The 24283-nt window shown below is 45.4% G+C and overlaps 1 protein-coding gene across 14 annotated transcripts in view; it reads left to right on the top strand.

Moving 5' to 3' along the window:
* Positions 1 to 24283, top strand: part of AAK1 (AP2 associated kinase 1) — a 140478-nt gene that overhangs the window by 553 nt on the left and 115642 nt on the right. For all 14 annotated transcript variants that reach the window (XM_045004826.1, XM_045004828.1, XM_045004823.1 and 11 more), the window contains exon 2: positions 19 to 370. In XM_045004826.1, the coding sequence (XP_044860761.1) occupies positions 208 to 370 (163 nt within the window). In that variant the 5' untranslated portion in view covers positions 19 to 207. The remainder of the gene's footprint in view (positions 1 to 18; positions 371 to 24283) is intronic.

The raw sequence follows: 24283 nt of genomic DNA, 5'->3' as shown, positions 1-24283 counted from the left end.
TTTATGTGATCCTTACAGGTCTAAATCTGACCAGCTCTGCCTGCCAGGAGGGGAAAAAAAGCATCTGCCCTACTTAAAACAAACAAACAAAAAATCACCACTAGGAGTGGATTATTTTTATTGGCTGGAATCAAGAAAGGGGGGGGGGGGATTGGACCTTGACAACAACATCACCTTTAATCATAATACAATTATTTCTCTGGAGAGATGAAGAAGTTTTTTGACTCTCGTCGAGAGCAGGGCGGTTCTGGCCCTGGTTCTGGTACCAGTGGAGGAAGTGGCAGTAATACAGTGGCAGGGAGTGGGTACATTGGTAGGGTGTTCCATATTGGGAGATACCAGGTGACGGTGGATGAAGTGCTGGCTGAAGGTAAGATTGCCATGTCTTTATTTTTCCTTTTGAAAGCTGTTCCATTTACTATGAACAGAGAGGCTGAGGCCTTTCTTTAATAATCCTTCCTACCCCCCAAGATTTCATTGCCCTGGAGGGGTTTGGGATCCGATGGCATTTACAGCTGACAGCTTTTCTGTTTTTCAGATATGTAAATCAATTGTGGGTAGTGCTGATTGTTTGTTTTTAGAAATCTAAAAGGAGAGTATAAAAACAGCAGGGACTGGATTTTTCCCAGCTCGAAACTTGGAATGCTTTAAAAACAAATATAATGGCCCATTATAGTGGGGGAATACTGCACCTATAAACAATGGAAAGCAATGGTCTTTTCTCCTAACTTTCCTCAGTCAGATTCCTCCTTTCCTTCCTTAGTCAGGAGGATACACCGGAGTAAATGTCCCCCTATGTTTATAGTGCATATTTTACAGACGGAGTAGGGCAGACTGCTGGTTGGGGTATGGGATTGTCTATGTATGTGGGGCTACTGCAAAGAAAACTAGGATCCAGATTACATGTTTGGGTTGTAAAGTGCTTTTAAAAAAAAAGCGGGGGGGGGGGGGGAAACCACCAGTAAGGGCCTGAAATCCTAAATGTGTTTCTAAACTAGATGTAAAGTGCTTGTAATATAGAAAGCTGGTGGGGGTGGGGGCGTGTATAATTTTATGTTTGTCACTATTACTTTATCTGGAGCACTGCTGCTGTAACTAGAATGTTGCGTGTCCTATGCTTAGGCACTAACAGAACCTTCTGAATGTTTTTCTCACTAGTAACCTTACCCTCGACCTTCAGAATAATGCTGCCTTCCCCTAGACCTACTCATAGGCCATCCTTTGCTCAACATCCTCTGAATTTTCAATCAGAGCAGTGTTTTGTTAATTGTATGGGGTTCTGCAAATGGATTGCCTGGAAATGGGTTAATAGGGAGAAGGAAGGTGGTGCATCAGAACTGGGTGGAGGGGGGGGGGGCCTATGCCAGCTCAGAGAGCCCTGGAAGGGACAGTGTATTTCCTAGGTCCTGTCTCCTCCCCACCCTTTCACTGTGGTGTCTTGGAAATCTCTAATAATCTTTTCAAGTCCTGGTTGATCTGTAACTCCCTACCTGAGGGTGACTGAAAGGCTGATTGTGGTGCAGGCTCGCCATTGACTATGAAATGGGGAGGAGACCAAAATGTATCATCCAGAACAACCCACAAACTGGTAGCAATGGTGATTTTGCTTGTGCTTGGTGAGGCACTGACTTTAAATATACAGTCTGTATCTGTCTTGGTCTATTTTATTATTTATTTATTTATTTATTTTTTAAGGCTCTGTTTGCAGTGGGAGCCCAGGAACTGGGCTAACTACCACCTGGTCCTGCTGTCATTACACACACAGCCTAAAACTTGCTCTCTGGCCTCATCCCTGTAACACAGGGGAAAAATAGACTTCTTTGCCGATGAATAATTGCTGTTGGCAAGTCCTGCCCAGGATGCTGATAGCAGCCTGAAGAAAGCTTCCATGCTCCTGGGACCTCTCGTGATCAGCCCTCATAAGTTGTATTTGTATGCATTTCAGTTAATCTGTCTTATAGCCCATGCTTAAGAGCGCTGGGATGGAGGGAGAAAGAAAGGATTTCCCCCTTGCCATGCTATCCTGATACCCCTGTAACCCTGCAGAATAACCTATTGCTGGCGCTCCTTTGTGAATGAGTGCTTGTGTGCTGAGAGCAAGGCTCAGGATTTAAGGACTCCTGGGTTCTAAACATGGCTTAGTGGTTAGGGATGGGACTGGGACCCAGGATTTGACTCTTGGTCCTGAGTCTGCCGTCGACCTGCTTGCACAAGTAAACGTGGCACAACTAAGCCTGTAAAATAGGTCTGATACATGCCTTGGAGCAAAGCTACAAGGATGTGAGAGGAGTGAAGTCAGTTCTTCTGTTGGATGCTGGTGCCTGGGTTCCTTCCCTCAAATGGGCCCATTGCTACAACTGGTCAAAAATCCCTAAGGATGCTGAGAGCAGGGGCGGCTCCAGACCCCAGCACGCCAAGCGCGTGCTTGGGGCGGCATGCCGCGGGGGGCGCTCTGCCGGTCCCCAGGAGGGCGGCAGGCTGCTCCAGTGGACCTCCAGCAGGCGTGCCTGTGGAGGGTCCGCTGGTCCCGCGCGGCTTCGGTGGAGCCGCGGGACCAGCGGACCGTCTGCAAGCACACCTGCGGGAGGTCCACCGGAGCTGCGGGACCGGCGACCGGCAGAGTGCCCCCTGCGGCATGCCGCCCTGCTTGGGCAGTGAAATGTCTAGAACCGCCCCTGGCTGAGAGCAACTCCTTCTTGGTGCATATGTTAAAGGCCTTGCTGTTCACCAGCCCACTTAATGGGGCATTGGGCTAGTGGCCCTTGAGATCATGCTGCTATGGGGGAAATAGAGATCACCCTCCCTAAACAGAGGGTACAGCCGAGGAAATCTGGGTCACTTGGGAGGCAGCGTAGATCAAACATGCTGCAGCTTCACATTTTTCCTGCCTGCTGGCATTGCATTCAGTATGCCACTGCAATGCTCAATCAGGGGTGTTAAGGAAGCAAGTTGCATTGGCAGCACTAGGGATCTGGAGAGCAGCCTAGCAACCAGGGCCTTGAGCTGGTGCAATCTGGATCCATCTCGGATGGAAAGCTTGCTTGCACCCATACGATACTGGTTGCGTGTGCTTGCTTGGCAATTTTGAAAGAATGAGCCCAGAAGCCTCTTCCTTCTCTGCTAGAGGAAGAAACCCATTAGGTGGCACTTTCCAAGTGGAGGTGAATTAAGATGTTGGTTGGGGTAAGAATACAGCCTTCCCTACCCATTGCTTAACTAAGGATGTCAAGTTGGTGGGGTGGCACAAGGCATAGGAAGTGAGAAGCAAGATGGAATTTTTGCAAAAGTGATGAGTTATAGTCTGAAATAATGAATGATGAGGTGTGTGTGTACGCGCCTTGCAAACTCGAGGAACTAGTTTAACCAGCACTGTTGGAGTTCAAGAGGCAGGAGACTTCTCTCTGCGTAGTGGGACTTTTAGTTGCCCCCTCTGGATCCTGCTGAACAAACTCCGCTGAGGATGACTTATCCCTGGCACATAAAGGGACTCAGGAAGAGACAGTACTTTGGAATGCACCCAATGGCAGATATTTCCAAACACTATTTCTTCTGCCCCCCCCCCCCCCCAACGCCTGATCCACCATAAAAATGAGTGTGTTCCTCTCCATATACAAATTCTGTTTGGATGCTTGTTTTCCTGCAACAGAAAGTCCTGTGGTGTGTGTGTTTTTTTTGTTTTTTTGTTTTGTTTTTTTAAATTTGGGAGTAAGGTAGATGGGGTGAGGAATTTGGATGATGTTAGAGTACTAATACAGATACCTCTGTATTCTATGGTTAAAGTGAATTTAAAGGATGACTTTTTCAGTCACTCTAGGAATAGGGTTGCCAATTTTGGTTGGACATATTCCTGAAGGTTTCATCACATGACATAATCTTTAAAGATTAATCTTTAATTCCTGGAGGGTTGGCAACACTATCTATGAACAACCATCTTTCTTTAATCCAATTGAGGTGTTGGGCCCAGTTTTTGAAGAGACTTTCTCCACCAAAGTTTAGAGGGTTAGATACTTCAGAAGGCTAATGCTGTTTCTTTTGGAACCCTTCAAGGCCTAATTTGAAATCAGTGAGGTCAGAATGTCTCTCCTAAAGTTGATGAGCATTTTTTGCCACTGATGTTCATGAAGCCAGGATTTCTCTGTGGATGGATCACAAATGGCAGCTAACGAGTCCCTCTAGTATCCTGTTATCAAAAAAAGGACGGTAGAATCAAGTGCAATTCATATCTGCTTCTAAGACTGGAGCTAAACGCAATGGAGATATGACTGTGATGGGAGAGGGTTGGGATGGTAGGAACATGTTTTAAAGGGAGTAACAGAGACTTGGAAAGAAGTTCGTGTCTGTGCTACTTGTGCCTCAGATTGCATGAGTGTCCTGCTTGTACCTAATGGCTTAAGTTACCAAGGGCCATATTCTGTGCTGTTACCCCTGTGTAACAGAGGGCTGAATTTGGCCAAAGATGTGTATGCATATTGGCAGGTTCATGTCATCATAGCTAACCTCCCACTTGTCTTTGGCTGCCTTTAGTCTGTTAGAGGCAACATTTCTTCCCATTCTATGCACATCTGCTTTTTAAAACTTCTGTGTGTTCATTTATTTTCCTTTCTAAAACTGATTTTGTAGAAGCAGGCCAACTCCTCCGACTAACGCAACAGTTTTTGGGCTCTTCACTCAAATTTTGCAGCCGCTTCTGGTGAGAGTGAATGATATTAATTAGATTTTCCTCACCAAGGTATAGATAATAACATTCAGCGATAAGGAATATAATACCTATGGAAATGTGCTGTTGCAACAATTGAGTGTAGACTTTGCAGGCTTTGTGTTTTACTAGATTTTAGAGAAACAAACCCCACAAAAGGATATTTTGTTGCTTGTCACCCTTAAAATCTCTATAGAGAAGAGCTTTGTAACTTCTCGGGCACCATTGTGCAAGTAGCATAGATTCCCACTTATGCAGTTTAGACACCCTGTCTTGGATGACATTTTTGAAGACTTGAGCAGGAATTAAAGTAAAGCCCAACTATTTCTGGTTGAGACTATTTGTTGTCTGGTATTCAGAATTAGCTGAATTTGGATGTTTTTGGGTTGCAAACTAATCCCTTCATCTACTTGAAGTGGGGAACATGCCTGCCTTTGTATATGTACAGTATGGGAAGCAGTGTGGTTGAGTGGATGGGCCGTTGGCTGGGCTGTGTTCTAGTGAACAGCCTTTTGAACTTTGATATCATGAGCTAGAAGCTTGTGACATAAGATGGGGGGGCCCCGCCCCAGGCCTGAAGGAACTACATAACTCTAGTGAATATGTAACTCCAGGAGCTTGGGGACTCTCAAGTGGCTTGTTGGATGAATTTCACAAGAGCCTAGTATTTCTTTGCTTTTAGCACAACTTGCTGTGGCCACTGGTAGTCCCTAGATATAGTCAGGGTGTTAGGGGAGGTGCTAATGGACTTAACCCCAGAAGGCATTCTAAACAAGATTTCTGTGCACCGTGCTTGTAGTTGGGACTATTGGGTGCTATGTAATATACATATTAGATGCTCTATTTACCTATTGAATAGGTCAGGGGTTCTCAAACTGGGGGTCACACTCCAGAGGCTAGCTATGTGAAAGGGGTCACCAGTACAAAAGTTGGAGACCCACTGGAATAGGCCCAGCATGAGTAGTGGCAGGGCAAGCTTCCCCTCTGACCCCCCCAGCACAACAGTGTACCCCTTCCTCTTTGGGGAAGACCCCTTCCATGGGCAAGATGGCACCACATCCTAGCACATTTCATTCTTGGCTTCTGCAGCTTACAAGGATGCCAGTTACTCCACTCCCTGTGGGGGGAGAGGACTCCAGTGTGGACACCTGGACTGGATTGAAAACACAAAACTCGCATGCCATAGACCTGCCAACAGAACCGCTCTAGGACGCAGCGGAGCTGGGCTGGGTTTGACTTGGCAACCTACAAACGAAAGGCTGTGTATCCCATTGCTGAGCTGTGAGTGACTGTCCCAAGTTCCACTTTTAACCTGAGTAGGACAGACTGGTTTTGTTTGAAGGATATCAACATTAGGAGGGCAAAGTGGGTGGGGACACTCTTACCAGGAAGGCTGGCTGGAGTTGAAATCTGGCATTGCATGTATGCAGTGCTTCCACATTCCAGGCATGCCATTGTATTCATCACTGGCTAGTGAGAGGTTCCAAACTGCTCAGGTATACTACAGTATCATCAGGGCTGGAAACTGGGTCTATGTTAAGTGGGGGTTTCCAGTCCCCTGTAACTCTGGCTCAACTGTACAAAGTGGGGGCCTGACCCAGAGCCCGCTGAAGTCAGTGGGAAGACTCCCATTGGCTTTAAATCAAGTCCTGCATGGGCTTTGAGCATGGTGCAGTTTTTCTCCGCTTAATGTAACCTGAAAGTGGAACCTCCATCTGACAAGCCCCTTACCAGCTCTTGAACGGAATTGCTAATGGGAGGGGATAAACATGGCTTAGCAGGGAGACTGTGAATCGGAAATCCAAGGTTCTCTTCCCAGCTGCTGATTCGCTTCAGTGCTTTGGGGGCATGGGCTAACCATTCGGCCTCATTTTGCAGATGGGTAGATGAGGTCTGACAATGCTTGCCTGCCCATATGGGTGTTGTGAGGCATAATTAATATTTGTAATGAGCTTGGATATCTTTGATGAAAGAGCTTATATAAGCACAAGTACTGATTCGCACTAAGCCTTTGCTAATAATGGAAGGTAACAGAATAAATAACTTGACCAGTGTAGCATGACCTCATTGCTGGGTGGGGACAGATCTTTCGGATATGTGTAAGAAACCTATTTATCTTTTGAGCCTGGGATTGGCTACTGCACTTGTTTGTGGGTGGTGAAGGGAAGAATAATACGACACTAGAACAGCTAATGAGGTGGTAGGTTTCTTGCTTCTGATACTGGCAGGGAAGCATTGGCAAGATCAAAGGGAAAACCTGTTCCATGGGTGACTGGCACATCTCTGGGGTTCTCAGACTTCCTCCTTACAGTCTGGCCTCTCCTGTGGCAGGCACAGTTATCACTAGATGAAGTATTAAACAGATTAGTAGCTGTCTTCAGTTTATAGCTGGAAACCAGGAGCAGGCCTACACAGCTCTCCGTTGACCTAGGACCACATATAGGGTCCCTATCACTATAGTATCTGAGCACTGCATTAATATGATTAAACTCATCCTTCCTACACGCCTGTGAGCTGGGGGAGTATTATCCACAGACAAGCAGATGAAGCAACTTCCCTAAGGTTGCATAGGAAGTCAATGGTCAAATCAGGAATCAAAGCTGGGTCACTCGAGTCCTAGTCCAGGGCCTTCTCCACAAGACAATCCTAGTTCTCTTGTTATGTTCTGTGGACTATAATGTGGAAGGCACTGGAATATCTTGCAGGAGCAGAGTCTCCTGCTGACCTCTGGCTAAACCCCAGTACTGTTAAAGTAAGGAGCGTTAAAACTCCTCTGGAATAATATGCTCTTCGGTAGCTGGCTTCCATCAAATCACTCTGAAAACAAATTAAGTACCGGTGATGAGAATGAGCATGTAGGTGAAAAGCAGCAGCTGAGAGCTCCTCATTCTTTGTACTCCCATTTACATGAGCTTTAGTGCTTGAATCTGGTCTTCTGCTGAGGAAAGGTGGCTGCCTCTACCCACTCCTATCCTCTCCTGTAAGGAGAAGTGTCTCCGTAAATGGTTCCCGAGAAGAAAGGCAAGCATGTGCCTCCGACTCATTTGTACCTACATATAGTACTGCTGGGTATTTCAGAAACGCTTGTGCTACTTAAATAAATGCAGACAGACTTTTACAGATCACTCTCAATAGTTTCATGAGCAGTTTGCAGAACTCTGAGGGTTGAATTTTGAACAAGACTTCCCTACATCTCACATGGAACCAGCCAAAAAGTTCTTCATGCAATTGCTGCCTACATCACAAGGTTACAATAGTCATTAAGACCACAATCTTAAATAAAATCGCAACTCATGAGTCAACAGCAGCCACAAGTATATTTAGTGACTAGGCAAGATTTCCTACAGATTCATTTTATTCTATTGTGGCAGTGATGACCTTTTTGGAAATAGTATCTTAAGAGGGCTTTCTGCTTTCAAAGCACCTTACAAGCGGTCAGTAACGCATCCTTAAGTTATGCCTGGGAAGCAAAGTATAAGTTATCTCCATTTTACAAGTGGCAGTTGGAGGCAGAGTGGTGAAGGAACATATCCATGCTCCTGCAGAGAATTAGATCCAGAGTCAAAGGCAGGAATTCAGGTGGTAAAATGCACAAACAAGTGCTAAAAGCATAAAGAAACAGGCTTATAGGTGTATTGCTGACATCAGGACAGAAGCATGCAAACATTAAGGGTCTTGTTCATGGAGTTTCTTTTGGAATGTGTTTTCCTGGGAAGAGGTAGAGAGAGAAATCAATAGATTTAGCTATGTCTTAGCATTTTATGCTACCACTCATCACCATAGTTTCAGAGTCCCTTCCATGTAAAATAGTGAAGTCCATGGTGGAGTTCGTGAAGTCTCTGGCACTTGTCTCTTTTATGGGGTCAAAATTCTGCTTGGGATAGGGTTTGGGTTTTTTTTTTTTTTTTTTTTTTTGATTGGTAGAGATAATGGAGTAGAAGGGAATGTCAGTGTTATGAGTGTCATTTTTATGAGGGAAGTTTTAAAGTGATTTCCTAAATGTGACAGAGGCCCATTGGTGCCTTCCTCAAGTGTGGCTTGTGAAGAATAACTGATGCCTGGTAAGCACTCTGAGATCTCTGGAAGGTGGAATTTCCAAGGGCTTTGCCTACTAGGCTTTCAGAATCCCTCTCTGGCTACAGATGGGCTGTGAAACCTTTCTCCATAGGAGCACCGAATGTTTGTATGCCCAAGCCAGGCAGGAGGGAGAGGTGGCTCAGTCTTGGGTACAGAACTGAACAAGCAAGAGCAGTCCTTGGGCATGATCAGAATTGGCAAGATCTAATCAGTCTCCAATCATTTATTGGGTGCATTTTTAAGGTTTTCTTCTGACTGTGAACAATGTATACCAGATAGTATTCAGATGAGGGATGTTGGTTGTCTTGGTTGGGAAGAGCAGCTGCCAGAAGAGCCATGGGGGTCACTTGGACACTGGATCAGCTTCAGGTGGTGGGGATACCTGGGTGTAGCACAGTAGCTGCTGGCAGGGAAGAAATTTTGGCTTGCGGTTGGATCCCTCCTTGTGGCTTCTAATCCTTTCCCCTTTGGTTTCAATATTTTTTCTATCCAAGCCAATACACAGTTGTTTGATTTATTTTATGGTGGCATCTAAAAGCCCCAGCCAATGTTATCGCTCCATTGTGCTAGGCACTGTATAAACACATGGTAAGACAGTTCCCATGCCCAAGAGTTTGCAGTCTAAATAGACAACAGAGGAAGGATGGGAGAAAGGAATGATTATCCATCCTGTCTTACAGATGAGGAATGGAGACCTAGAGATGAAGTGACTTGCCCAAGTCACACAGGTAGTCTGATAGTGCTGGGAAATGACCCCAGACCTACCAAGTCATGGTCCAGTGCTTTAACAGCAACACCATCTTTCCCTGTTCCCATAGAGATGTAAGCATTTAACTTCAATAGCAAAGAGCACCTTAACACTCCCTCTTTCTTGGAGTCTGTTTGAGAAATATGCTTCCCTAAACACAAAGCGCTATAATCTTGTCTCTGTCCTGGGGATCTGTGCGTTGGTTTCATACGTGCAGAGCACATGCTGCTTATTGTTGGAACCTATAGTGGGTCTTTTTTTTTTTTTTTTTTTTTTTGGTTTTTGTTCCATTGCATTCTACAGACACTGTCTGATAGTTTCCTCACTCCAAGAGGAAACTGAGGCATGGAGAAGGTAGCTGACTTGCCAAAGGTTGGTAAAACCAGAAATAAGCTGCAGGAGTTCTGGCTCCCATTCCCCTCCTTGAACCCCCTAGTCCATACTGCCTGTCCATTGTTCTCCTAACACAGTCTGTCATGATTAGGTGACCTTGAGAACAAGCATTATAAATGTCCAAGTCCTTTCTAGACAGTGTTTAGGGGTGGGGATGTTATTCCAGAAGGAATTGAAGTAGGGATGTAGGGGGGTTATTGGTACCTGATAGGGGAGAATGTTTATCTCTGGATGTTGACCGGAGTTAAGTTCCAGCAAACCATTTTAAAGCAAGCTATTCATACTCCACAAACCTTGCTAAGAAGCATGCTGCACAGACACCTTTCAGTGCAGTTCAGCTAACACTTGAAGAGTCATGCCCCAAACCTAAACATCTTTGTGCAATCATAATACACTGGGGTGTGTAACCATCACCCTGGACCTCTTTGTGCAATAGTAATACAGTGGAGTTGAATGTGATGAGCAAAATCTGCTCTTGACTATCTAACCATTGGTTTGAATTCTCTGATAGCTACAGATTGTGACAGGAGAATCCTCTCCCAGTGCCTTGCAATGTAGTCAGGAACTGAAAAGGTCATTGTTGGCTTCAGGGGTCAATTTACATATCTTCTCTCCATAGGAATGTTATGCAGACCTTAACTGAGTTTTTATTTTTTTTCTTACTCATTGAGGTGACAGATTAAGAAACAAGCTATTCTGCAGCTTAGACACACATGCAATTCTACAGAACACAATCTACTTTACAATTATAGGCTAGTCAGCCAATTTGCCTGGTACTGGAGTTATTGTAAAGAATAAAGTTCTCAGATAAGTTGGGGAAGAGTCAATATGGCTTTTGTAAAGAGAAATCATGCCTCACTAACCTATTGGAATTCTTTGAGGAAGCCAACAAGCATGTGGACAAAGGTGATCTGGTCAATCTAGTGAACTTGAACTTTCAGAAAGCCTTTGACAAGGTCCCTCACCAAAGGCTGTTGAGCAAACTAAGTAGTGATGGGGACATGAGGGAAGGTCTTCTCATGAATCAGTATCTGGTTAAAAGATAAGAAATGCAGGGTCGGCATAAATGGCCAGATTTCACAGTTTGGGGTTGTGGGGGGGGGGGGGGGAGGAGAAGAGGTAAATAGAGCTCTGCACAGATACAAAAATGTGGATCCGCATCTGAGCCATGATCCATAAAGATGGTTCATGCATTCATCTGCGGATGCAGATATCCACAGACATCTGCGGATTTGCAGGGCTCTAGAGGTAAATAGTGGGGTCCCCCAAGGATATGTACTGGGACGGTGCTGTTCAACATTCATAAATGATCTGGGAAAGGGGGTAAACAGTGAAGTGACAAAGTTTGAAGATGATAGATTTCTCAGGATAGTAAAGTCCAAAGCTGTCCACAAAGAGTTACAAAAGTATCCCCCTACACTGGGTAACTGGGCAACAAAATGACAGATATTCAGTGTTGATAAATGCAAAGTAATGCACATTAGAAAACATAATCCCAACTATACATACATAATGATGGGTCTAAATTAGCTGTTACCACTCAGATCTTTGTGGATAGTTCTCTGAAAACATCCACTCCCTATGTATTGGCTGTTTTTTTTTTTTAACTATGTTAGGAAAGGGATAGATAATAAAATAGAAAATATCATCATTCATCTCTAAATCCCAGGTACTCCCTCATCTTGAATACTGTGTGCAGTTCTGGTAACCTTCTCTCAAAAAAAGATTTCTTAGAATTGGAAAAGGTGCAAAGAAGGGCAACGAAAATGATTAGGGGTTTGGAAGAGCTTCCACATGAGGAGAGAGTAAAAAGACTGGGGCTGTTCCCTTAGTTGTCTCTTTTCTAAGTTGGAGATATGATAGAGGTCTACAAAATCATGAACAGTGTAGAGCAAGTGAATAGGGACATGTTAATTACCCCTTTTTACTTAGACTTAATCCATCCCATGCTTTGCTGCACATTGGGCTACCCATGCTTGCCATCCTTGTCTGTTAACTGCCTTTCTCTCCAAATCTTCCCATTTCATGTTGAGGTTTTTCCTTTTTCTTGCATTTTCTTGCTTCCATTCAAGGGCAGTATTTGGTAAGCATTCTTTTTCCATGCTCGACACACATCCCAGCCACCGATGTCGTCTTTTATAGGTTATTTGTGAGAGGCTGCCTTGTCCAGTCATTTTTCTGACTTTCTTCATTCGTATTCCTATCTCTATGTTGTTCCAATATTCTTCTCAGACATTTGTGATTAAATGCATCCAGCTTTTGCATATCTTTCTTGGCAAGTGGCCATGTCTCACTGCTATATGGTGCAATGGTGACAACAATTGCAACAGTTGTGTCTTGCGGGGGATGTTTTGAGTCTTCCAAATGCAGCGTTTGCCTTCTTGATTCCTATTCTTCTTTCCTCAGAACTAGTACCATCTTGGCTGATGGTACTTTGAAGATACGTAAAATTGTCCACCTTCTCCAGTTCTCTTCTTCAGTTTTGATTTCTGTCCCTGTAGTCCCCATTAACGTGACTTTACACTTCTTTGCATTGTCTCTCAAGCCTATCTTCTCCATTACTACTTTTACTTGGTTTGTGCATTTTTGTAGTCCATTGGTATCTTCATTGATAAGAGCAATGTTGTCAGCAAAGTCTAGACCAAATAGCTTTGAATTGTTCCATTTTAGGCCACATGTATCACTGTTGTATTGTTTTAATCCATAGTCAATGACTAGCATAAACAAAAAAAGGGACAGGATGCACCTTTGCCTTACACCTGTCTTGATGCTGAATGGCTTACTCAATCCATTTTCCATTTTAATGCAGCATTTTGACTTTCGGTTGGTGTAGAATGCCTTCATAATGTTAGTTAATTGTTGTTGGAATTCCATATTGTTCCACAGTTTACCACATTGTTTCTGTTTCTCTATCGAATGCCTTCTGAAAGGCCACAAAATTGATTGCAAATCTGCCTTGGAATTCAATTGTGTTCTGAATAATCAGTCTCAGGATGAAAATAGCATCTGTGCATGATCTCCCTTGTATAAATCCAGTTTTTTGTTCACCTAGGATGGTATCCGTCTTTCCTATCATTCTGTTCAGTAGGACTGCTGCTAAGACTTTTTTTCTGTGACAGATAGAAGTGTTACTCCCCTCCAATTTGAACAATTGTTTAGATCACCTTTCTTTGGTATCTTGATTATGATACTGAGGGGCCATTTTTCTGGCACTTTCTCCTCCATCCATATTTTGTTGCACAGGGAATAGCTGACTGATTCCACGTCTTCACCTCCATATTTAAGTATCTCAGGATGACTGCTGTCCAAACCAGGTGCCTAGTTGTTTTTCAGCTTCTGCAATGCTTTTTACATTTCTTCAATTATTTTTAACCTCCGATTAAACCACTAGACCTAGATATAGATGTATTTGGTTCTGGTTGGTTTAGCACTTCTTTGAAGTGTTCCACCCACCTATTTTCTTGTTCCTCCAGTGTTTTCAAAATTTCTCCTTGTTTCCCTTCCACTGGGACACTTCTGAATTTTTTTATCCCTATCCTGTTTCAGGATCGTGTAGACTGTTCTCGTATCATTTCTTTCCCCTCCTTCTTCAGCTTCACTAGCCTTACTTTCTATCCAATTTTGCTTCTTTTTTGCATTTTCTTTATTGCTTTGTCAAGGTTCCTGTAGGTTTGGTTTATTTCTTCAGTCGCATGTTGTAGAACTAGAGCCTTTTTGTTTTCTTCTCTTATCTATAACTTTCCATTACCCTTTTACATCAGAGACTTTTACATGACACAAACTAGGAGTCACCTGATGGAAAATAATAGGCAGCAGGTTGAAAACAAACAAAAGGAAATATTTCTTCACACTAAAGCCCAGTCAACCTGTGGAACTCATTGCTATGGAAAGTTCTGAAGGCCAGAAGTATAACTGGATTAGAAAAAGAACTAAGTTAATGGAGGACAGGTCCATCCATGGCTGTTAGCTAAGATGGTCAGGGACACAGTCCCATGTCCTTGTGTCCCTTAACTTCCAACTGCCAGAAGCTGGGACTGGATGACAGGAGGATGGATCATTTGAAATGACCCTGTTCTGTTCATTCCTTCTGAAGCATCTGGCATGGGCCACTATCAGAAGATGGGATACTGGGCTAGAAGGACCTTTTGGTCTGAACCAGTATGGCCGTTCTTAAGGTCTTCACATTTAACATCAACACATCCTATTTTAGTGTAGAATTTAAGAAATCCATGGTACTTGCAAGTTATAAGTTGCTTAAAATTGTGGCAAAAACCTATTGCCACAAGGACAGATGATCTGTTGTGGTTGCTCAAGTGACTTCTATGGAGTATTTTGTTTTTTAAAAAAATACCAGCTGAGGATCTGGCTCATAGACTTTTAGATCAAGGTGCACTGAAATAGACACTTTCATTGGAGGCACTCAAATCATTTTTCAAACACTAACAGAATAAGCTTCACAAGACTTCCATGAGGAACCATGGACTTTATGGATGGGTAAACAGAGGCACATGCATGTAAAATGACTTGTGCAGGGCTGGGATTAGAACCCAGAAATCTGGTTTCTTAGGATTTAGACAAATACATCTCTTGTTTCAAACAAACCAAAAAAAAAACCCCAGTGGTTACCATGTTATATCCTTCAAAAATCATATTTGCTTTAAACTTTTATCCTGTTTTAGTTCATGAACTCTTTAGGGCAGGGTCTGTCTCAGTATATGTTTAATAGTACCTAGCACAATAGGAGCTACCATGATAATCAAAGCTCCTTGCAAAATATTTTAACTCTTCTGTTGCTACAAGCTGTCTTATGACACTTGAAGACATTTCTTTCATAACAAAGTTTATATCCTTATTACCAAAGCTCTGAAACACCCTCGAGCCCTATTGGGTGCTAGCTATGTCTGCACTTTTGGTGGCGTGCAGACTGTCTCTACACTTGTCGCTGCGACGTGTAGCTACGTTTGGCAGCGAGGGGAGGCTCTGGCAGTGCAGAAAGGTTTCGGTAGCAGGACACTAAAAATAGCTGTGGGATGTGCTGCTTGGGCGTGTGGAGAGCTGTGTCATGTGTATATACCTGGGGAGTCAAGTGTGGATGGCATTCTACTAGGCTAAACCATGCGTCACCGTCTACGCTGCTATTTCTACGTATGCTAGCTGGGCAGTGTCTGTACTCTAAGTCACCCTAAGTATAGACGTATCCTGGGAGACAGTCCTTGTCCTGAAGAAGAGTTGAAAATCAAAATAGATCAGGGTGGGAAGGGAAACTGGCACAGTGGGGTGTCTTGCTGAAATAACTTGCAGAGCCTGGAGTAAACTTATTGTATGTAAAAGCTTGTTTGCAAGGAAAGAAAGTTTACCTTCCTGGTCTGTTGTTGTTGTTGTTTGAGTCAGCAGTTCTGGTTTTCATTAGATTATAAATCTGATGCCTCCAAAGGATTTTATGCATTGAGCCCCCAAAGGAGATGTAATCTCTCCTCTGCTAGTATTATTCCCCCACCCACCCCGGAGACGGCATTCTCAGATGGGTTTGCATTGCAGTAAAGGCCTTTTCAGCTGTATCCAATAGCTGCAGTTTCTTGCTGGCCTGGCAGTTAGTCACAATCACTCTGAAACAGCCATGGTCCACTGTGCCACGGCTTATTTCACTTGGAGATGAACAAGGCCTCTCAGATGCTGTTAGCTGCTGTGTGGAATAATCGTAGCTGAACCGTACTACTTAGAGGGCTGACTGATACCATTTGTTTGGTTGTTTCTTTTGGCCCTGTGAGTTACTCACAACCTTTTAATTGTTTTAGTCTTGTGTTGGAGGTTCAGGGACTGAAGTTGTCACAACACAGAGGGATTGAAGCTGCTTTACAAAGTAATGTAGGAAGAGGCAGTGTATCTTGCTGCGTAGTAATAAAATGTTCCTGTGTCAGCTTTCAGTTGTGCAAGCCTGTCTCTGGCAGGAAAGGATGAAGTCTGTGCACAAGGCTGTGAAAATGGAACACATGCCTAGCAAATGTAACTGGGTGAAAAACCTAAGCATACTTGCTGCACATAGGGCGGCTGCTCCAGTCGAGTCCCGCAATCCTGATTCGTTCCTTTTGGATGATTTAATTGCCACTTTAAAACATTGCACAAAGGGTCCCTCCATGATGCAAGTGTATTTCTAGAAGGATTTGGAGAATGGAGTGCATTCTTACAGGTGTAAATCACCCCTATGCAGACAGCTCAGCACCAGTTATGCACCACTTATGCCCTATACCAGGGGTGCTGTGCTGGCAGCCTGCACAGAGGTGAATTTTGCCCACTGATGTCTCAGGACTTTAATATTAATGACACTGTTGCCTCCCAAAAACATGAGCCTCTCCTTTTTTTTTTCTCTCTGCCCCCTAAGGATTTACAGGTCTGCTTTTGGCTTTCTCAGGGGAGCTGACCTGGAGCTGAGGGAGTGCTGTTTCTCGGGTGGGTGGCTTTTTGTTTGACGCATTGCCCCCCAGGATTATGAAGACGCGCAGTTACGGTACATGTCTCACTCAGTGCTAGTCCCATGTAAGTTAGCACAACTTGGCTGCCAGCTGAGGATCCGGCCCTTTGACTTCAAACAAACTGGAGCTTTTGTTTTACCTAGGGAGATGAAATCCTTTAGTACATTAAATATGTTAGACACTTTAATAAAAGTGTGCCTAGTGGTGTGTTAAAGACTAGAAAGTAATCAGTACTTCAGTCAAAGCTGTTTGAGCTGCTGCTTCCTTGAGCTTCTTATGAGAGGCATTCTTAATGACCAGCAGGGACAGGGCTTGAGGCTGTGTTGCAGAATCAGAAGTGTTTTAGATCTGCCTGAATGGCCTGTGTTTTCTCTTGGCTGTGTGGGGTGCCAGAACCCCTTTTGTGTCTGGTTTCTCACTCAGGCCATTGCACAGTTAGACTCTGTGCTCAGTGCAAAGTTTACAATGAGGCAAGACTCTCTGCCAGCTAATTCATTTGATATGAAGTCATCTAGCACGCTGGCTCTGGCCTGTGGTCAGGGCTCCTCTGATTTCAGCCAATAGGAGGTACAGATACCATTGTCCTGATCTCCTTCACCCCCTTTGCACAGGTCGGCTGTGTGGGGCTGAACCAGACATGCATATTCAGAAGGGTTTGAATAAATTATTTATTCAGACTGACCTGGCTTTTGTGCATGTGAGCTGAAACTGGGCAAAGAAACTCTAGCTTTGTAAGTCACACCCTGGCTGCATTTACGCTGGTAATTTCAGGGCCCATTATATGACAAGCTGTTTGGTTTTAATAGCTATTGATACACGGAGGAGTGGTCTTGTAGTTAAAGCACTGGACTGGGGCTCAGGAAATGAGGGTTCAGTTCTCATCTCTGCCACAGATTCCCTGGGTGACCTCGGACAAGTCACTTTCAGTATGTTTACACTGAAGTGTTAGTTTAGTTTAACTTGCACTAGTATGGCTACAAATAGCAGTGCAGGTGCGGTGCAGAGGTGGCTGCACAAGCATGCTGTGGACCTCAGGTCCATTCTCAAGTTGCTAGCCCGTGCTAAAGACCATGTTGCTGCATTTGCGTTGTTGCATATCCGTGCTAGCACGGGTATATCTGAGGTGTGACTGCAGCATGGGTAGAGTGTAGTATAGACCTAGCTCTCTCTCTGCCCCACTTGTGAACTTGGTTTAGTAATACTCCCTTTGTCTTCTTGATTTGTAAGATTTCTGTGGTAGGGATTAGCTCATAGCATGTCTATGTACAGTCCAATGGGGCCTTCGTTTGGGGCCCTTAAATGCTAACATGACACCCACAATTTATTAATAATTAGTGTGCCACCAACAAGATTGTGGCTTCACAAAGCAAAACCCTGGATTTATGTATTTCTACTGGGAGAGCCTTACTGTGGCTTCTTCACCCGGAAAACTAGGATCAGTGATGCCCCACCACGGTAGATTGCAGTGGTAGCAGTTGTTGTAGAGACTGTAGTATAAACAGCGAAGTTAGAAGATAGGATTGATTATTTTAAATCCAGAGTCCTGGCTACACTCCATTTCCCTCCACTGTATCGGAGACTTTTAATTGCAACATTTGCCCTAACAACTACTAACAGTCTCACAAGTTCTCCTTAGTGTTTGAGCAAGTTTTTAGTCATGGAAGAAAATACGGCTGTATCAATCCGCTGGGGGTGCTGAGAGCTGGGAGCCTCTGTGTTACCTCTCTGCCTCAGCAAGAGTGAGCTTTTCTGGAGATGAGACTGTCAGCTCTCTGCCATACCAGTCTGTCTTCCTCACCAGCAAACTCCTCCAGGCTCTCCGGGCCCACATCTTGCCTAGTAGGTGACCATCAATGAACTTCAGCCCCTGAGCTTCTCAGATGTTTCTCTACAATGGACAAGCCCTGCTGTTTTTACATTCACAGAAGATCTTAAGATTGCTATTCTGTCTTTAAAGAGTCAGTTAATAAGTTGTAACATACTTAATTGGGGTGAACATACCCTTCACTTCAAACACAGCACTGAATTGGTTTATAGTAAAAATAAATAAATAAATTAAGTTTATTAACCAAAGGACATAGGCTAAGTGACACCAAGCAGAAGGAATAAAGAGAGAGAGATACAAATAAATAAAAGTCAAAATAACAGTAATAGCTAAGATCTAATTTACCAAGCTACAATCTTTTTGGTAAGGAAACTACCCTGAATAATCTTCCCTTTCCAGCAACAGTTGACTAGCTCTTAGCCAGGATCCTCCCAGAGTCCAAGGTGCTGGTTTTCCTTGAGTCCTCAAGTGAAGGATCACTTAGGGGCTTGCTCCCAACCTCTTTATAGTCTAGTAAACCTTTGAAATGTGTGCTTCTGAAATGTATCCCCAGATAAAATTCCTTTTCCCTGCTGCATGCGGATATTGTGCGCTCTTCCCGTCACTTCCCACTGGAGATTTCGACCGTGCAAATGGTTTCTTCCTGCAACATCTGATACAAATGCTTTGAATTTGGCCACATCTGGTTTTAAGTGTTGGTCTCTTTCCTTTGTCTGGAGAATACCTGTTTTAGGGTTTGGCTACACTTGCAGGTGTGCAGCGCTGGGAGTTAAAGCTGTCTTCATACAGCTGTGTAGGGAAAGCACTGCAGTGTGGCCACACTGACAGCTACCAGCGCTGCAGTGTGGCCACATTTGCAGCGGTGTTGGGAGTGGTGCATTATGGGCAGCTATCCCACAGAGCACCTCTTCCCATTCTGGCGCCGTGGGTTGTGGGAAGGGGGCGGAGGGTGCAGGTCATTCTGCTTCCTGTCCCAACGCCCTGTGATGCATCGCTTCACATCCCAGCAATCCCTGTTTTTTCCATCCACGTTTGGCGCCATCTTGACTCTCTCAACGGTTTCTGTGCAGCACGATTTCTGTGGGAAATGGAGCCCGAACTGCTGAGGAATATGCTGACGAGTCTCGCCAGCACATCACGTTTGGCAGTTGAGCTATTCCTTAAGATCCAAAGTGATGAGGAGTCCGACAATGACAGCGAGTCGCGTGACGCGTACGACACGAAATTGCTTGTGGCATTCACGGAAATGCTCAGCACCATGGAACGCCGCTTTTGGGCTCGGGAAACAAGTAGTGAGTGGTGGGATCACATCATCATGGAAGTCTGGGATGACGAGCAGTGGCTGCAGAACTTTCGGATGAGAAGCCACTTTCATGGGACTGTGAGAGGAGCTCGCCCCCACCCTGCGGCGCAAGGACATGAGATTGAGAGCTGCCCTGCCGGTGGAGAAGCGGGTGGCTATTGCAATCTGGAAGCTGGCAACTCCAGACAGCTACTGATCGGTCGGGAACCAGTCTGGAGTGGGAAAGTCGACCATTGGAATCGTGTTGATGCAAGTTTGCAGGGCCATTAATCGCATCCTGCTAAGAACCGTGACTCTGGGGAACGTGCAGGACATTGTGGATGGCTTTGCACAAATGGGTTTCCCTAACTGCGGAGGGGCGATAGATGGGACGCATATTCCTATTCTGGCACCACCCCACATAGCATCCGAGTACGTTAATCGGAAGGAGTATTTCTCCATGGTTCTGCAGGTGCTTGTGGATCACCGTGAGCGTTTCATTGACATTAACGCAGGCTGGCCCGGAAAGTGCATGATGCACGCATCTTTCAGAACACTGGCCTGTTAAGGAAGCTGCAGGCCGGGACTCTTTTCCCAGACCGGAAGAGCACAGTAGGGGACGTCGAAATGCCCATTGTGATCCTTGGAGACCCCGCTTACCCATTAATGCCGTGGCTCATGAAACCTTATACAGAGAACCTTGACAGGAGCAAGGACCGGTTCAACTACAGGCTGAGCCGGTGCCGAATGACTGTGGAGTGTGCTTTTGGCCATTTAAAGGGGCACTGGCAATCTCTGTATGGGAAGCTAGACTTGCGGAGGAAAGCAGCATCCCTACGGTTTTATCCGCGTGCTGTACCCTCCATAATATTTGGGAAGGGTGAAACATTCAGTCAGGCATGGACCTCCGAGGTTCAACGCCTGGAGGCTGAATTTGCACAGCCAGAGAGCAGGGCTACTAGAGAGGCCCAGCACAGGGCTGCAAGGATTAGGGATGCCTTGAGGGAGGAATTTGAGGCTGAAAACTAACAGTAATGTTTGAGCAGCAAAGAATCCTGTGGCACCTTATAGACTAACAGACATTTTGCAGCATGAGCTTTCGTGGGTGATGCAAGTTCCCACTTCTTCGGATGCAAGTTTGGTGCCTTGCACGGGAGTGAAGTGCAGTGGTTACAATGTTAGTAGGAATCTGTGTTTTGCAGTGCCTGTTTCTTTCCTGGGCTAAGGTATCTTTGACTTTCTGCAATAATAAAGACTGTTTTCTATTATTGAAAAGAAAATAACTTTATTGACAGACACACAACATTTTGGGAACCTAAAAGGGCAGGGGGGTGGAGTGGGGAACTGTGCAGTCACAGGTTTGAATATGTCCTGTCTGGAGTGCTGTGCAGTGACTGCTGCACTTCAGGATGCCTATACTGCATGGTGATGGGGGTTGAGTGCAGAGGGTAAGGGTCGTAGTTCTCAGGGCTGGTTGGTGAACGTACAGGTGTTTGGAGGCAGCTGGTGGTGGTAAGAACCTGGATGCTGGGGAAGGGGGTTTTGAGCTGACATTGGGGCACAATGGAAAGAGCTTTGGGACGGGGAGTTGGGGGGTGGGGCGCGGTAGTGCTCTGCCTGCATGGCTACGAGCGCCTGGATAGAGTCCGCTTGGCGCGCCAGGATGCTTATCAGCTGCTTTGTGCTTTTCTTCCTGGCCGCTGCGTTTTTCTGGCGGATCCTGCTTTCCCTTTCCCTTCAGTCCTGCACTTTTTGATTCTCTGTGACAGAGTGCTGCATAACTGCTTGCAGCATGTTGTCTTTGCTTTTTCGTGGCTTCTTCCAGAGGTTTTGTAGTCTTTGAGACGTTGATAACATGGGCAGCCGAGATCTCAAGGTTGCTTCTGTAAAGGCAAAAAATGCAACACTTAACAGAGGCAGCATTGTTTATACCAGTTATTCCCACACAGTTAAGGAGTGTAAAAGTCTTCACAATAGCATAATTTTCCCATCCCACAGAGAGTGCACATAGCCCACGGGAGCCCCGAAATGGTGAGTAAGGGGGACTGATTGCTGTACTGTCCTCGGGGTTTCTGTGCGCTGGGGAAAGCAAACAGCTGCAGGGGGCACCTACACTGAACGCTATCCCAACATTTTCCACAAGAGTTGATCCTGGAAGATATCTCGCTGCTGCGGGTCACCTGGGAAGCGCGGGAGGGTCTTCTACAGCAATGCGGATTCCGCCCTGGCCCCTATGCAGCTTGCCTGTGTGCAGCAATAGTCCTCACACCCCTCGCGGCACAGTGGTGCGGACACGTTAGCCTGACTGGGACAAGGACCACAGTGGCTCTCCCAATAAACTTGTGCAAGCGCATTGCCCACGCTCTGGCTGAAACATTTGAAGAGATTACCGAGGCCGATTACCGCGACGTGATAGACCACATCAATGCGCTATTCCGCATCTAGGCAGGCATGCATGCAGCCCTAACCCTCCCTCCTCTCCCGAAAAATTTCCATCCTGAAAATAAAAGCCGCTTACCGGGAACCCGCTCTTCTGTTTGTCCTCCACCAAGTACTGGCTGCTGCAACTGGCTACCTTTCTCCTGGCTTGAGAAGAGCTCCTGGCTGCATGCCTCCAGGGACTCCGGGGTGTCTCCCCCCACCCCATACCCTCACTCTCGCTTTCCTCCTCCTCGTCCTGCTCCCCCCACTCTGAAGTGTCCATGGTGGTCCTCAGAGTGGTGGTGGGGTCACCCCCAAGTATCGCGTCTAGCTCCCTGTAAAAACGGCAGGTCATGGGGGCAGCGCCGGAGCAGCGGTTTCCCTCGCGGGCTTTGCAGTAGGCACTCCACAGCTCCTTCACTTTAACCCTGCACTGCAGCGCGTCCCGGTCATGGCCCCTTTCCAGCATGGCCCTTGATATCTGCCCATAGGTACTGTAATTCCTACGGCTAGAGCGCAGCTGGGACTGCACAGCTTCCTCCCCCCAAACACTGATGAGGTCCGGCAACTTGCCATTGTTCCATGCTGGGGCTCGTTTGCCACGTGGAGCCATGGTCACCTGGAAAGATTCACTGATTGCACTCCACACCTGGCTGAGCAAACAGGAAGAGAATTTTTAAGAGTCCCAGGGCATTTAAACGGTGGGTCACCTGAGGCCAGGGCAGTAGAGCTCGAACTGATGAGCAGAGTGGCTGAACAGGCATTCTGGGATACCTCCAAATACCTCTGGAGGCTACACTGGCGGAGCAGCGCTGCATCAGCAGCGCTATAGTCGTTATTCCCCAGGTCGAGGTGGAGTACAGCCAGCGCTGTAGCCAGGGAGATACAGCTCTGTATGTGCCTTGCAAGTGTGGACGGTGAGTGAGTTGCAGCACTGTAAAGCTATTGCCAGTGCTGCAACTCTCCAGTCACAGACTTGGGGCTTATCTACACTACTACTTAAGTTGATGTGACTTGTGTTGCTCAAGGCTGTGAAAAAGCCACCACCCTAAGTGATGTAAAGTACATTAACTGAAAGCATTGTCTACACTACGCTATAGCTTCCGCCTCTCGTTGAGGTGGTGTAATTGTTGACAGGAGAGCGCTCTGCCGATGTAGCAAGGCAGCGAAGACAAGCCCTTTAAGGCATAGTTATCAGTGAGTACTCATAATTCCACACACAGCGTCGTCACATAGATTTCAGCGTGATGCCTCAGGGCATGTTCTGTACAGATATAATTGCAGTTGTGTAAGGTGTGACTATTGGGGTGCCTATGGTCACAGCTGTGTTGTTGGTTTTTCTGGTGCACTATTTACAGGGGAGTGGTGGCAAGCAGCCAGGGAGTTTGCTTTCTGCTTTAATCTCTCTAACTAGGGCCAATTCCTTAGCAGAGTTGCTCTCTGGTCATTGGTATTTGGGCTTAGATCCCTGAAAGAAGGGATTGTCTGTCTGTGCTGTTTGTGACCACCTCTGTTCCAGGACTGGTGTTTACATGGTAAATAAAGGAGTTCCAATAGCAATATACCCAGAGACTGCATCGCTGATTTCTCCTCCAATGGAAGCAAGCCTGGAAGGCACCAACATCTGCTCCTGCTGTGAAAAATGATAAAACCACTTTCCTGCTGATGCATTTGGAGATGATGCACTGCAAAGGGAAGATGTGAAGCTAGCGGTGGAGATGGAGTCTAAGATAGTTTGGGTACATTTTGCTAGTTTATCTAGTTTAGGAAAAGAGGATGAGGTTAAGTTGGAGTTAGCCAATACATTAGGTACCTCAACCACTTCCATTTTTTTTTCTTAATCCAGACAAATCCTGGATTGTGTGTCCATGGTTAGAAATGTTATGGGTTCCTTATTTTAACCTCACTGTGAACTTACTGGCTTTTCATGGTGTTTAGTTTTTTAACCCTTCTTCTTTCTCCACTCCCAGAACTTGACATAACATTCTTGTATGTATGTTTTGCCTTTAAATTACTCATAACTTTAGTTAGCTTCAAATATAACTTTCATTTAGCTGCCCAGGAACTGATTTAGGGAAGTGAAGGGTTAAATTGACCCTGCTGGGAGATTGGTACCTGTTGTTCCAGGGTGTCTAACTGGCAGACCTGAAGTTGAGATCCTTAGGTGTCTCCTTTTGGGTTGGATGGATATGTCTGTCTAGTTCTCCAACAGTTCTGCCAATCTGAAATGGCTCGCTTTCAGATCTTGGATTAATTTCTGCTTGGTTCTGGAGTGATGCTGATAATGCATGCTTAAACAGACGTGTGACCTTCACCTTGAAATAGTGGTTATTTTTCTGCTCTGACGCCAACTTTAAAAAAAAAAAAAGAG

Source organism: Mauremys mutica, chromosome 2 (genome assembly GCF_020497125.1).
Source record: "Mauremys mutica isolate MM-2020 ecotype Southern chromosome 2, ASM2049712v1, whole genome shotgun sequence".
Lineage (NCBI taxonomy): Eukaryota > Metazoa > Chordata > Testudines > Geoemydidae > Mauremys > Mauremys mutica.
This window is presented reverse-complemented; position numbering and strand designations above follow the sequence as displayed.